Source organism: Microtus pennsylvanicus, chromosome 3, assembly GCF_037038515.1.
Source record: "Microtus pennsylvanicus isolate mMicPen1 chromosome 3, mMicPen1.hap1, whole genome shotgun sequence".
Lineage (NCBI taxonomy): Eukaryota > Metazoa > Chordata > Mammalia > Rodentia > Cricetidae > Microtus > Microtus pennsylvanicus.
In genome coordinates this window covers 96,701,777-96,717,217 of record NC_134581.1, presented here as the reverse complement: position 1 = coordinate 96,717,217, position 15,441 = coordinate 96,701,777, and the positions used below count along the sequence as shown (strand labels likewise).

The following is a 15,441-nucleotide window of genomic DNA, read 5'->3' as shown; positions in this document are numbered from 1 at the left end:
CAGAGTCAGGATGTGATGATGGACACAGAGGTCCAGCAGTGGCAAATTGGAAGATGCTACTCTAATGGCTTTGAGGATGATTGAAGAGGCCATGAGCCAAGGAAACGGGGCCACCTCTAGAAGCTAAGGAATGACAAAGAAAGCATTCTCCTCTAGAGTTTTAAAAATAAATACAGCCTCCAAATTACCTCCGTGAATCTGATTCCTGACCTCTGACCTTCAAAGTTATAAAATGACACATATGGTGTTTTAAGTCACCCTATTTGTGTGGTTATTTGTTAGAGAAGCAATAGGAAGATAAAATAGTAATAATAATATATACAGCATTTATATCAGACTTACAAGCATTCATGGGAAAACCGGAAAGAATTAATGTCAGAATGGCTCCCCCTATAGAGCTCCGGCACATGCTCTTTGAATATCAGTGAGTACAGAAGCAGATTTGATTCGTGTCAGTCCAGCAGGCCTCCCTCAGGGCTCATTATTGCTGAAGGTTTTTATGAGACAAAATATGTCTCTTGGCGGAATTTTTTCTGACATGTGACTAGCTGTGTGTAAAATCAAAGTTGAGTTTTATGTTATCACTTATAAACAGAAACTCACACGGAGCCCTGATGCTCAGGCGAAAGCTCCCAAGGCTTGCACAGAAGACAGCAAGGAAGCCTCGGCATACACTCTCTCAAGGCGCCATTGTACTCACCTCTAGCACTTCCCATGTCTCTTCATATCTTCCTTCTCACGTGTGGAAGTGGCTTGGACCTGGTTCTTCCTTCAGTGAATACTACTCTACTCAGAACATGTGACAAGGAGAGCGGGGTGGCCCTTTGTTGTGTCCCGGCTGGCTAGCTTACACTTGAAATAATCACACGGAAACTGTATTAATTAAATCACTGCCTGACCCATTATCTCTAGCTTCTTATTGGCTATCTCTCACATCTTGATTTAACCCATTTCCATTAATCTGTATGTTACCACGAGGCCATGGCTTACCGGGAAAGATTCAGCATGTCTGACCTGGAGGCTCCATGGCAGCTCTCTCATTCTGTTTTCTTCCTCCCAGAATTCAGTTCTGTCTTCTCCGCCTACCTAAGTTCTGCCCTATCAGGCCAAGTAGTTTCTTTATTGATTAACCAATGAAAACAACACATAAACAGAAGGACCTCCTACACCAGGAACACACATCCTAAACAATGTGAGAAGACACGGTGTCTGCTCATATATGTAAGTGCTTTCCAATGAGGCAATTTGCATAAGACATTGTCTTGGACTGAATCCTCAAGTCCATGTGAAAAAAATCCATGGTCCTGGATGTGAGGAAATATTGATCTAGTTCTGCTGTTCTCATCAAGACATGATTCCAAGGCCCCAGGAAGTGCATGGTGAGAGACTTTTGGTTGTTGCAGCCAGGAGTGCTGCAGTGTGCCTGCTATAATAGAGGACATCCCTTACCTCAAATGTCCATGGGTCAAAGTCTGAGACACTGCTATCAATTGCAGGGGGCTGATGCATACATCCAAATTGTTAGACTACAGTGATAAGCCTGACAATATTGCAATGTGCATATATTCTTACATCATATAAGGTGTTTTAGTCAATAGTGTGGTGCATATATGATAGTTGTCTTTGAGATTATATCAGCCAGTGATGTTGTAAGTCACATTAATTCAAAATCACTCCATCAAGGTTGCACAATGACTGAATTGCCCAATGATGCCCAGTGCCCAGTGATACATCCCTTGGAGAGTATCAGTCTCATTAAGGCACTGTGACTATATGTGTGCAAGTATGTGTATTTCTGTATGTATGCACGAGCGCGCGCACGTGTGTGTGTGTGTGTGTGTGTGTGTGTGTGTATGTATCTTTTCTTTCTCTCTATATACTTAGAACAGTATGGAGACAACCAGAGTAACCTGTCCCTTTGCTTAGTGCCCCACCAGCATGCTCAACCTTAAATCAGTACAAGGCAGAACTCTCAAGTGTCCAGGAAGCCCAGAGTATGCGTAGGGATTTGAGTGGGAAGACGATCCTCTAGTATCTGGGACATAACTGTAACTTAGACAAGGTAGTAGTGCCTGGGCATTGCAGCAACATTCTGAAAATGAACACTTCAGTATTCTTTTTCAGGATTTGCAAGGGTGTTTCTGACCCACATCCTAGACTAGAAGCTCATGTTCCAAGGAGGAGCCGTCTTAGGCCTTCAGAAATGAGCACGGTATATCCTCATGGCTGGATCCAAAGCTAAGTCTTTGACAGAAAGGAAGAAGCAGGTATGGGGCCTGCAGTAGTGGGGATGAATGGCAAATACTATTAGTCTCCTCAGCGAAAAGGAGGAACTTCAGATTTCTACACCAGTCACATGTTGTTTCAGATGAAAAAGAGCAGTGTGGGTGTGGGGGAGGGGCAGAAAACAGGATGGAGAAAGCCCTGGAGTTACATAAAGTATGTACATGTTTTGGATTTTTGTCCTCATAACAGAATGTCGGTTAAACATTTCATCTAAGTTATTTCTAATAGACACAAAGCTATGACCAGGGGTGCATAAGACAGAGCTCAAGGGAGAAGAAGAAGCCCCATTCAGTTGCTTTGACAGCACCTCCCAGCTGGGAAACTGGACTGCAGATTGTAGGATCAGACGGTTGTAGGATGGAATTCACATTTCATTCCTATCTTGTGTTTTTTGGGTGGCAGGTTTCCCCAAGTGTATTAAGTTCAGTTGCCCAGTTTTTCCTGTGGGGTACAGGCAGCTCACCCATGGCTTTGTTAGGGTGCTAACAGTGCCACCATGGGGGCCTCACACAACCTGGTCTTGCCATCACTGCCTAGTGTGTGTGTGTGTGTGTGTGTGTGTGTGTGTGTGTGTGTGTGTGTGTGCTCTCTTTCCTGTACTCTCTACCTCTGCTCCCTCAGCCCAGAAGCCCATCACCTACACTGTTCTCCACCTTTGACTGGTCTGTTTGTTGTTACTATTGTGGAAAACGAATAGAACAACCCAAACAGCAAGACCTTTACCTTAGGAAGTGTTGTGCTTTGGAGTGTTCAGAAATTAAGTTCTAGAACAAAGAGAGACATGGCTAAGAAAATCCATCTCTCTGTGTGCAGTGTCTTGATCCTGTTTATCACTCAGGGCAGTTGCTTTGTTCGCTAATTGGCTTTGAGCCACTGGCTGTGATGGTGTAAGACTTAGGGACCCCACACAAATCTTTTCTACTCAAGATCTATTTCTTCGCTGGCTTTTCAGCTGCTCTCTTCTCTCTTACCAGTATTTTAGCATCAACCCTATTCTTTTCAAAGAACTGGTTATAGGGAAAAAAATCTCTCTAGATGTGGGAGAGCATTGCTGATTCATTGTAACAACTCAGCAATGAGTCAACCACAATATATCACATCCTGGGGAGATTTTTAAAAGCTGTTTAGCAAGCCTGCTTCCAGTTTCTAGTCAGGAAGCCAGGCTCTGCATCCCAATCAAGGGAGCGATGCCATGTCATATGCTACAGGATAGGTTCCAGTCCCAATTCTGTGGACCCTTGGGGGTTGCAGAGGCATCCCACATGCACATGGCTGTGGTTTTCTCATCTTGCATTCATCACCAAATTCTGCTTCGAAGACAGATTTTTATTATGCAGCAAAATTGCTGCTGCAGGGTAAACTTTGACACAAAGCAATTGTGTTCTTGACTCGATCATCTAAACCAAGTAGAAAAGCCTAGGAAATAGACCTGAGGTAGGTTTCAGGTCCTTGTTAACAATTGGCTGCTGACAGAGAAGTACTTGACTATGCAGTTGTTACAAACAACTGACTGTAGACAACAGTCTTGCTTCTCTCAAGAGAAGGTAGATGGTGAGGGTCAGAACACAGAGGTACTCCTGTCCTTCGTGACTAGCTTATAACATCAGGCTTTCAATTGCTTGGAAGGAATTATGTCAAGAGCTCTACATCTTGAGGTTGAATATTGTCAACATCCACAGGCATTTAGTTAGCAACTAGGATGTGCAGTGAGTCCAATGAGAATATAGAAACCAAGGAGATTCAAAGGTAAGAGGACACAGGCTACCTCCAGATCTACCAGCTCATCGTTAGCGTTCTCTAGCTAACGGTTTCCAGAATCTGGAGCTCATGTTCTACCTCTCAATGAACAACTCTTGGATTGGGTTTTCCTCAAACTTTCACTCTTCTTTAGGACATCAGGAGCACAGAACTGGACCTGCCTCCAAGAAAACATTACATGGAGACAAAACTCTTCTTCGTGTTACCTTATAAGATGAAGCTTTTATAATTGCACCCAAAATTATATAAGCCCCCAATATAGAAGAATGAATGGTAAAACGGAAGATATGGAAAGGGGGGCATTCCTGAGAAATGAAGGTTCCAGAAGGCTCCACGGGGAGAAGAGGCTTAATTTTTGTTCTTGGCTGACACAGGATTACAACAGGGGTTGATGATGGCATCAGGCCTACAGATGTTTTATGTTCTTTCCACTGATTAGAAATGAGTCATGTGACAAGGCCTATCTGCATGGATCTCTGGAAATGTTTGTTGAGAGACTAAGGAAGCAGTTTTGGTGGACATGTGCCTCCTATCTTGCCTTTGAGTTTGAGTAGGTTGAACTTTCTGCTACACACAGTGTTGAGTCTTCCTCAGTCTTAGCAAAGATGAGAGTGTGCTAATTGGTAATGAAAGTTCTATAAAAAGCATTGTTATTTTTGTAGTTATATTCTAAGCATATATATATATATATATATATATATATATATATATATATATATATATGTCTCAAACAAATATATAATAAAAGGGTAGGTACCAGAGAGGAGTCCTATCTACAGTGGATGAGTGGAAGAGAGTCAGATCAGAAAAGCCACATTGAAAGTGCTTGTGTATGTTTGGTAGAGCCTGAGGTAGACCAGTTGCCCTTGAATATGTTGGTTTTTAGAAATGCTTGCTTCTGACATTTTAACCTAGTTAGTGTATAGTTTAGTCACAGGTTGTTCAATCAGAATCTCCTCTGAGCTGAAACACTAGAAGCAGGTTGTGAGCTGCAACTGTGTTCCTAACAAGGGCCAGCCCTTTCTTTGGAGGCATTAACTGGAATCAGCCTGGGGACTTGGGCTGTTCTGTAAGACTGCAACCCAAACAAAATAAAACTTGACTAAGCCAGCAAACCCAGACTGAAGTTCAAGTTACTTTAACAGACTCTAGGGAAACACAAAGTGCAGTTGTATTAGCTATGCAAAATTTGCTCTTTGACCTTGCAGCAACGAAAGTTACCAGTGCACACATAGCCTTCTGCCAGCACTGCAAAGTGTTGGACACATTAACTTTTAGAAATTATGCAGTATTTTAAAACTTCTAATTTTAAAATATACTTTAAAAATAGATGCCGATCCAACAAGAACAGAGGATATCAATGAAAAGCCTGTGTTTTCGTGCACCTAAGAGAGGCCTGCACACAGACAGCCTTGTACGGCCAGCAACTTAGAGCGTAAGAAAATGCTCACAGATGAATTCCATAGAAATCAAAATCAAGGGTCAGCATCGTCTTGTGTTCCCTCTGCGTGTAACCTCTGGGTCTTATGCATAAGCTGGGCTGTGTCAGCGACTTGCCCAGACTCCTGTTACCTACCCCTGAAGTCTGATGACAGATCTCTACCTTCAGGCTTATGCAGAGTTGAGTGAGAATTCTCAGGACAACCCATGATCCTTGGGAGATTTTTCATGATTCTTGATCTGGAAATAATATAAAAACAGGAAAGTATTTTGTGGTATTTTTTGCATGTTTTGTATTGGATTAGGGAACAATCCAACATTTAAAAAGACTTAAAAATCACAAATCTTTATGAAGACTTAACATGGCCTCTTTTCTTTTTAAATTCTTCCCCACCAAAAAAAAATAAACTGTAATAATAAAAGTGACTAGAACAATTAGAGAATGCAGAAACAAAGGACAGGGTAGACTTGGCTAGGGAGAGGTGATTGCCAAGAGGTTCCCCACAGCCAACGCTAGTAATGTCTGCTGCTCATGCAGACAGGGTGGGGGGGGTGAGAGGAAGTGACTGCAGCTTGGGCTTTCCTTCTCTGGGCCAGGGCTCCTTGGGCCTGTTTCTCACTGACCAAGGCCTCTTGAGCTATGAACTCTCCATCTGAGGTAATGGGGAACCGTAAGTCCTTTAGCATTTCTGCAGCTCAAATCCCAGGAACCTAGTCTTGGGAAGCAGAGGAAGTCTTGAGTGAATGCCTGGGGCCTGGTCATGCCAGGGACCCCAGAGCCTCAGACCCACTGAGGAATGGCAAAGTCTTCCCTTCTGGTTTGTATGCGGGTGCTGATAGTGCGTGCAGAAAATGTCCGTTGTAGTTTTCTGTCCCGGGATATTTGTGGTCTGAAGACTGTTCTCCTACAGAGGCTGTTGATGCTGAGACTGGCAAAACCCGCCCCTTGATCCAGCTGTAAAACACAAACCCTTCCTCCTTGTTTACTCGTGTGTGATAACCCATCTTCCTGTCCAGCTATACGCAATAATCCTGCCTTCCTGTTCAGCTATACATAGTAAACATGAGGCATTTGTACAGCCTCACAGTTCTTCCAGCTGAGAGCCCAGACCACGTGACTTTTCTGCGTCTCTGTGTTCACCTGTCCACCTTTCCTTCACTTCTGGACACCTAGCAAGAACTTGGTACCAGTTCAAGATAATCCTGTTTGTCTGGTGATCTACTTACCAAATGTAGCTACTTCTGAAAAATAAGACTTCATTCATAAAGTTTATTATATTAGTGACCTGTATAGCATTGGAACTGTCTTCGTGCCAGCCTTGATGATTTGTTAGATGTGAACTAACTGGGAAACATTTTTAGTTTTTCTTCTTCTAGCTTTCTGAATATACGGTTACAGCTCATGGAGACACCACCATCAAGAGTGACGGGGTAGGGGGTGGGGGGTGGAGTCTACGTCTCTGCCTCCCAAGGGAACACAGAGACCAATAGGCAGAGACATGGGGAGGCCGCTGGGGCAAGAGGATGAGAAAGAATGTTGGGGATAAGAGGTTCTTAGGATTAGTAGAAGGAAATGCAAACCATATCTAAAGTCTTCAAAGTTCCTACTGTAGGCTTCCTAGGCTCTTCCAGCTATTCCGGTATCAGCCATTACAGTCTTATAGCTAGTGAGCCAGGTTGTGTCGGTAGCGAGACGGTCCTGTGGCACATAGGCGTCTGTAGTAATTTGGAGCAGCGGGCTGCGTCCCCGGCACTCTGCCGCCCCCATTACCCGAAATAATTACACAAAAACTGTATTCTTTTAAACACTGCTTGGCCCTTTAGCTCTAGCCCTTACTGGCTAATTCTGATATCCCGATCAACCCATCTCTAATAATCTGTGAGCACCGGTCTTACCGGGAAGATTCTAGCCTACGTCCATTCTGGGTCGGAGCTTCATCACGTGTGTCTGCCCGGGAGCGGGGCATGGCGTCTCTCTGAGGTGTCTGCTCCCGAGAGGAGAGCTGTGGAGTCTGAGCTCACTTCCTCTTCCTCCCAGAGTTCTGTTCTGTTTACTCCTCCCACCTATCTTCTAACCAATGAGGGCCAAGCAGTTTCTTTTTATTTAATCAATGACCTTCCTCCATCAGGCATCCACAGCACACACCGTCAGCAGGTGCACTGCCTTCTCTGGTTGAACCGTCAATGGGACACTCTCCAGCTTCTGCAAGCTGAGACTAAGGGTGAAGCCTTACTGTAGGGAGATGTCTGCAGAAAGATGGGGAAGATGGGAATAGAGAGATCAAAAAAGTCTCGGCAAATGGGAGCACTTTGCTTGGATAGGAAATGGATTCACTTGGATTGCTGGCTTGTTTTTGTGTTGTCTTTGTTTTAGCTTCTTCATTTTAAAACTGTTTTCATATCCTAGGACATCTGAGATGGTTGTTACCCTAGCCTACTCCAAAGCTAGGTTTGGGAAACGAAATGGTAAAGAAAGGTAGTGGGTGTTGGGAGGGATGTTGTCTACAACCAGATAGCTGCAGGTGATCTTTTCGTAGTTTTTGGAGTCTGTAAGGCCTACAGGGAAGATGAAAGAAAAGCTTGTGGGGGACTCCAGTCTATCACTCAGAGGGAGCTGATCAGCCAGTGTGATGCTGAAGAAAGGCCTTGTGCTTGCTCTCGACATCTTAGCTGTGTATCATCTATGTGCACCGACTTTTCTAAATATGCCTTTTCTCTCTCTCTTTTCTCAGGGAGGCAGGACACAGTGCGTGAGAGAAGTCTGCCCCATTCTCTCTTGTCCCCAGCACCTTAGTCACACACCCCCAGGACAGTGCTGCCCCAAATGCTTGGGTGAGTGATAATTTCCAGGTCAAAGGACAATGTGATATCTTCTCGAAGTTTCTGCTGAGTATGTATGTATGTTGCTTCATGGCCTCGTGGAGACAACTGCTCTTTTTAACTGTGTGAAGAGGCGTTGGCTCTTACCTGAGAGCTGCTCAGAGGCTGCCTGTCTCTTGGCTTTCATTGTTTCTGGATCCTGGCATCCAGCTCCAACCTGGCTAATATCCGGTGGGGGTAAGAATGGTGCTGAAGAAAGAGTCTCCAGCTGGACGTGTGACTGTTAGGAACACGTAGAAAAGGCGTTTGGAATGTGGACTAATGTTCCCTGAGAGCTGAAAGCCCTCAGGATGCCCAGAAGTGAGCAGCTTGCAATGAACAGCAATTGACCCTTGATTGGAAGGAAGGATCTGCTATTCCATCAAGCCTTTACAACAGACAGACCAGGCTCTGCACACAGGTTACATGATTTTTCTCAATGAATCTTCTCAGGAAATTGTGGAATATAGAACCATATATCACACTGGCACCATTAGTAGTTTTAACCCTCTGAAAAGAAGGTATTCCACTCGTATGCAGAGACGCCCAGGGACGGCCGGTGGTGTCCCTAAACACCTCTGGTGTGGCCTGCTGGTGGTCTGTCTGGATCTCTCTATTGTTTTGTTACTATTTTGGGTGTCCTTTTGTCACCCCCAGCAATCTTCACATCCTTTGGAACAATTGAACCAGAGCTCATATGGCACAATTCACTGAAGGCTCACGGCCAGCAAGGGGGATTATTTTACAGAGATGTAGAATGAATATCCTAAACTGAAATAGGAAGCTTCCTAAGTGATGGAAGGCCTTAATTGTTTTGTTTCTGGGAGATTTTCACTGACTGTCTCTTTGATTAGGTTTCAGCTCCTGTCAGCTCCACCCATGCCATTTTTGGAGCCCTCCCCTTTCTTTCATAGTTTCTTTCCTCTAACTCAATTGACTTTGATTCCCCCTTCACAAATTATCACACCTTCAGCTTAGCTTCTCTTTCCAACCAAACGACCAAATAAAGGCATTGCTGTCCAACTGTTTTCTCCTCTCTGAGGGATTCTACTGCCATTTCATCTAGCAGCGTTTGCCATTCTATTTCATGTACAAACATACTTGTAAGCAGATATGGAATAATTAGAAGAACAGGAGAGAATTGTGAGGTGCACTGGGTTAAAGACATTTTCATGTACTTGTGCTTTGTTGGTTGCCAATCCAAGTGCGTCGCCCCAAATTGAAACCAGTGTAGCATATGTTGCCAAGCCAAGGGAATGGTGGATGGAACCTGTGCCATCTCAAGGGGAGTCCATCAAGGAGGAAGTGGTGATTTTTCAAGGCCTTGCAGATAAATAATTATGGTTAGAACTCTGAAGCAAATGCTGTGGGTGTGCTATGTCCATTAGAAGTTTCTCACAGGAGCCGTGGCGATTGTGTTTAGTACACATTTATTGACCATGTGTTTTACAGATAGACCACATAAAGAACAGTAAGTTTTGGCAAACTTAAAGATCACAACCCCGCCAAATGAGACCTTTTCCTTCTTTGCTCTAAACCACAGTGGAATGGTGTGGAAATGGCTTACATCAAGTTGTCCACTCAGCCTCTGAACCACTCCCTAGAATGTTTTGTGTTGGCCCATGATGACTTTGGGATTAAAGTGAGATTTTGTGTTCTTTTGTGGTGGAAAGAAACACGTATGCACAACAACAAAAGCAAAACAACAGATAAAAGCAGACGCTGGGAAACTGCTTGATGAAGACTAAGTGACATTCAGCTTCTGACTGAATGGATACAGATTTGCTCTTAGATTTTTCTCTTGAGTGGGATGCCTACGCGTGGAACACTGCCACCGCTTGGACTACAAAATTTCCTTCCCTGCCTTGCTCATTTTCAATGGAGCATCTCATCAAAGATCAGGATACGCAGAGCAGTACCCAAGACACCTCTCCAGATGGCATAGCCCAAGATAATACTGACATTACATCACCATTAACGGTGCTAATAGTTATCATCTGCCATCTGCTAGGAGTTCAAATAAGAGACAGACACTTCATAAAGATTTATTGCCATAGTTCTAGGTACAATGTACAGTTTTCTGAGGGCTGGTTTAAGCCAGTGGTCACATCGAATGCAGGAAATAAGTGTCGTAGTATCTGTTTGTTCAGGAATCAATCAATAGATCAGTCAATTCATAGGCCCATCTGTCATCTATCCATCTACTCACCATGTATACAATATCTGTTTATACAATAGTATTGAGTAGAGTAATAATAGAATAAGCAAAAGGCTGTGCAATGACTGAAAAGGGCCATGTAGTCTAAGAGATGGAAGGACCTCTGGGGAGGAAATGGAGACTCCAGCCATGAAGAAGAGGTATTATAATTGGTTTATGAGCAAGCTTCCACAAAGACACTGAAATTTTATTCATTTTTGAGACAGATTCTTGCCATTATAGCCCAGACTGGAAACTGAATTTGTGTTCATACTTCCTCTGCCTCCTAAGTGCTTGAACTGTAAACATGTATCACCATGCCCGGCTCCACACAGAGCCCTGTATATATTTTTGTTTTTATTAGTTATTTGAGAATTTTGTGCAGTGTGTTTTGATCATATTCCCCTCACTTTATGCAACTCTTCCCAGATCAACTCCCACCTTGGCCATCCACTCAACTTTGTGTCCTTTAAAAAAAATATTCAAGACCAGTTTGTACTGTGTAAATATTATTGGGTGTGTGGTCTTACCTGGGGTTACACTCTTAGAGAAAACTGACTCTGCTCCCAGCAGCTAACAATTCCCAGTAGCTTCTCATTCTTGGGGTGGTATTTCATGCCCAGGGTCCCTCTCCATGCTGGGATTTGGTTTAGCTTTGACCTGCACAGGTCTTGTGTTTGTCATTACAAACTTCTGTGAATTTGAATGGACAGTTTCCTGCTATGCCAGAAGATACTTTTCCCCCATAGTCATTCATCATCTCTGCTTCTTACACTCTTTCTGCCTCCTCTTTTCTATGGGCCCTTAGCCTTCAGAGAAGGGGGTGCAGTATATATGTTTCATTTAGAGTTGAGCATTCCATAGTCACCTATTTTCTGTGCCTTGGCCAGTTGAGGGGTCTCTGTCACTATCTGCTGCAGACAGAAGTTTCTTTGATGAGAGGTGACAGATGCGTTAATCTGTGGGTATAATGATTAGTCATCAGAAGTTTACTTAATGCTATGTGCTTTCGACAAAATAACAATAGTGGATTCTCCTCCAGGGTCTGTGACAGTCTATCCTTAGGGGTTTGGCCTGATAATGGTGCCAGATATCGGTTTCATCTTATGAAGTATGACTAAAGTTGAATCAGAGAACACTTGGTTACTTCAATGGCGCTCATGACTCTATTGCTCCAGTAGGACTGTCTTGCCAGGCTGGTCATTCATGTAGATTTACAGTTGGGTACGATTAATGATTAGTTTTCTTCTCTAGTGGTGTGAATAGCATTGTCCAGTACCATGAAAGCTGGCAAGTAGGAATGAAGCATCCAAGTTAGTACTAGCTTAATTGGTTCACAGTACATGAGACAAGGATGTGGTGCCAACATAGTCCTCAAGTTCTAGAGGCTACCCAAGAGTGCTGGCAATAGGCTGTACTGCTCGTGTGGGTGGGTGGGGGGAGGTAGGTCTATGAGACCTCACCACTCAACAACCCCACAATAAGTAACCTATTCCTGGCACTAGTCTTGTTAGTTAGTCTCTGGTTTTTAATAAAAGTTTTGTCATGTTATAGGATAAATCCATTCTCTCCCCTGCCCCCATCTCTCTCTATCCTTCTCTTTCTCTGCCCCCTTCTCTTTCTCTCCTGTGTGTGTATACAGAAGTAGACTTCCATCTGAATTTTGGAAAAGACTTTAATGCTATGTATTCCTCCCCATATTAATTGCCATCCCCTCCACCACCCCAAGTTAGCCCTTCCCATTCCATTATTCCCTGTTAATACTTTTTAATGTGCCCTGTTTTAGAAAGATCCCCCCACTGCCATGGCTCTTTAGTAATTTTCTTAACTCTGTGGCTATTCCAAATGAGATACAAGTATCTGAAGACTTAAAACTAACATTCGTATATGAGAGACACTATGAGCCCTTTCTCTGTATGGGTCTGGGTTACTTCACTGAGAATGATAGCTTCCATTTTCATCCATTTCCTAGCAAATTTTATTTTTCACAGCTGCATATTACTCCATTATATAAATATACCACATTTTCCTTATCTCTTCATTAGTTGATGTGCATCTATCTACCTGTCTCCATTCCATGGCTATTATGAATAGAGCACAATGAACATGGATGAGCAGGTATCTCTGTATTAAGACATGGAGTCCTTTGTGGATATACTCAAGTGGTAGAGCTGATCATGTGATAGATCTATTTTATTATTTGAGGAACACCCACACTTATTTCCACACAGCTGTACCAAATTGCATCCCTATTAACAGTGGATATGTGTTCACCTTTCCTTACATTCAGACCAGCACTTGCCCCTGGGTTTTTTTTTTTTTTTTTTTTTGGTCTTAGTCATTCTGACTGGGATGGGATGAAACATAATTAGTTTGTATATCTTTAGTGGCTAGAGATGTTGAACATTTAAAAAAAATATTTCTTAACTATTTATATATCATCATTTGAGAACTCTCTTTGTAGTTTCTTGCCCCGTTTCTGTAATTGAGGTGTTTGGTTTCTTGATGTTAAAGTTTTTGAGTTACTTGTATTATTGTAGATATTAACCCTTTGTCAGATGTATAGCTGGAAAAGATTTCTTTCCATTCTTTGGACTGCCTCTTCCCACAAGTGATGGGATTCGCTGGATATCAACAACAATAGAAATGACAAAATCAGGTGAAGGGAAAAATTAAAAAGGAAAATTTAAATTTCCTAGAAGTGAATAGAAATACAAACACAACATGCCGAAATCTATGGGACACGATTTATTCATTTATCATCTGTCTGTCTGTCTGTCTGTCTGTCTGTCTGTCTGTCTGATTTTAGTAATTGTCTGCATTTTGCCAAAACCATTTGTGGTCAGTTGTGAGATACTTGAAGTACACATAGATAAAGTATGGAAAAGGACATCCAGGTCATAATTTTAGAAAATACTGACTTAGAGTCTAGTTTTATTTTGTTTCTTCAAAGACAGAAGCATATCTCTGATGCATTGATAAAGAGAAAAATGTTCAATTTGTGAAAAATTACCAACTTCATTGTTGTCATAAATATTTTTAAAAGCAGCTCCAGATGTTTCTTGTACTATAATGTTCTAAATCTAAGATGTGTTTTGGCAGCAGTGATTATGATGGGATGGGCCAGTCCATGTGATTTAGCTAACGGTTTTCGGATGCTTCAAAATGACATCCCGGGGGCGTTAGAGGAGAACTTCAGGAAGGGATGAATTTTATATTTTTCTGGAAGTTAAAGAGCCTCCAAATGTGGTTGGGCACATAAGAATTGCCTCTGTTGACTGGGATGTTAATAGCGGTTTCGGGCTAGGGGGATATCTCAGTGGGCCTGGGCAGCAGTTTTTATTGTGCAAGTATGGGGACCATAGTTTAGATCCTCAGAACTCAGGGGGTAAGCAGATTAACATTGTGGCTAGTTTTCAATCCCATCTTCATGGGATTAGAGACAGGGGACTCTTGGAAGTAATTGTCTACACTAACTTAATCAGTGATCTGGATACAACCGAGAGAACATACCTTAACATATAAAATGGATAGAAATTGAGAAAGGCACCTGATATCGACCTATAACACTCATATGCATGCATACACACACACACACACACACACACACACACACACACCGACAACATTCATGGCTACTACACACAAGTATACAAGCCAAGACAAACAATGATATTGCTAAATTTTGTCTAACCATGGGCTAGTCTTTAGTTATATGCTTTCACATTAGCGTTGCAGGTAGAGGCGATAATACAAGGCAATGGCATTATTGATGATCATACCCAAGGTCGTGAAGGGATCTATAGATGGGATCCGACACACGTAGCTCACTGTTATCCTCTGATGTCTGGCCAGTTTCCTCCTCATTATGAGACCCACTTAATTTAATGCTGGGCCTGCTCTGTACCCTTGACCTGCCATAGGAAGAGAATAGTTTTCCTTAACTCCTATTGGTGATATTTCTGACAACTCTATTTGTAAGAATAACATTTGGTATGCATGTAGCAATTCTAGGTCTACTAATGAAGATTCCATCGGGCTTACTGAGGATGAATGCTAATATTTCTTAAAAAGAAATAGGAATGCGGTTATAAATTTGTTCTGTGAACATGAATGATTAGTTTCTTAACTTAGTCTTTAATTAAAGAAACAAATCACGTCGAAGATGGTTCCATGCTGTCTTAGGAGTAGAAAGTCAAGTGCTGAAAGAAAGAAATCAGATCATATTCTTTTTTGGCCTAGTGTGCTGGCTCCTTGCTCACCAGTCCAGTCCTCACAGAAGCTGGATATGGCACATGGAATTGGAGTCACCCTGTGTGTCCCTTGAATTAATTTCCCCTTTTATGCCTTTGTGTAATTTCTTCAGTGATCTTATGTGTTGATTTGTTTGGTCTGTTATAGTAAATTGTCGTTGGCTGGGTCACTTTCAGACACCAGTAATGCAGTTCTGGAACCCGCAAAGCCCAATGTCAAGCTTCCTACAGATCCTTTGAGCTTTTTTTTTCGTAGCTCATAGAAGTTTCTGTTGCTGTTCTTCAGGTGGTGGGAGGAACAAGGATTGTTTCTTGGGTCTGTTACATAAAGACATTTTAGTGAGAGCCACCGCCACCCCCACCAACTTGTGCTAATCACCTCTCAAAGCTCTCACCTCTTAATATGATGGCTCAGTGCTTAGGTTTCAGTGTATGAGTTTTGTGGGAATACAAACCATTTAGACCACAACAGATGCTATTTCATGATAATCCTGAGGGCATCTTGATTCTTTCTATCTACAGCTTCCCTCTCACTAATTCTGCTTGAGGAGATCATATTACTGCTTATCTAAGAGGCAGCAGAATAGGCACAATTTCTAGAACTCACCGTGTTGTGCTGAAATAATCTTAACTCTATGTAAGCTCCAC

General features: G+C 42.6%; 1 protein-coding gene across 2 annotated transcripts in view; it reads left to right on the top strand.

Moving 5' to 3' along the window:
* The window catches only part of Bmper (BMP binding endothelial regulator), a 263,284-nt gene that overhangs the window by 133,038 nt on the left and 114,805 nt on the right, over nucleotides 1–15,441 (top strand). For both annotated transcript variants that reach the window (XM_075966511.1, XM_075966510.1), the window contains exon 7: nucleotides 8,217–8,316. In XM_075966511.1, the coding sequence (XP_075822626.1) occupies nucleotides 8,217–8,316 (100 nt within the window). The remainder of the gene's footprint in view (nucleotides 1–8,216; nucleotides 8,317–15,441) is intronic.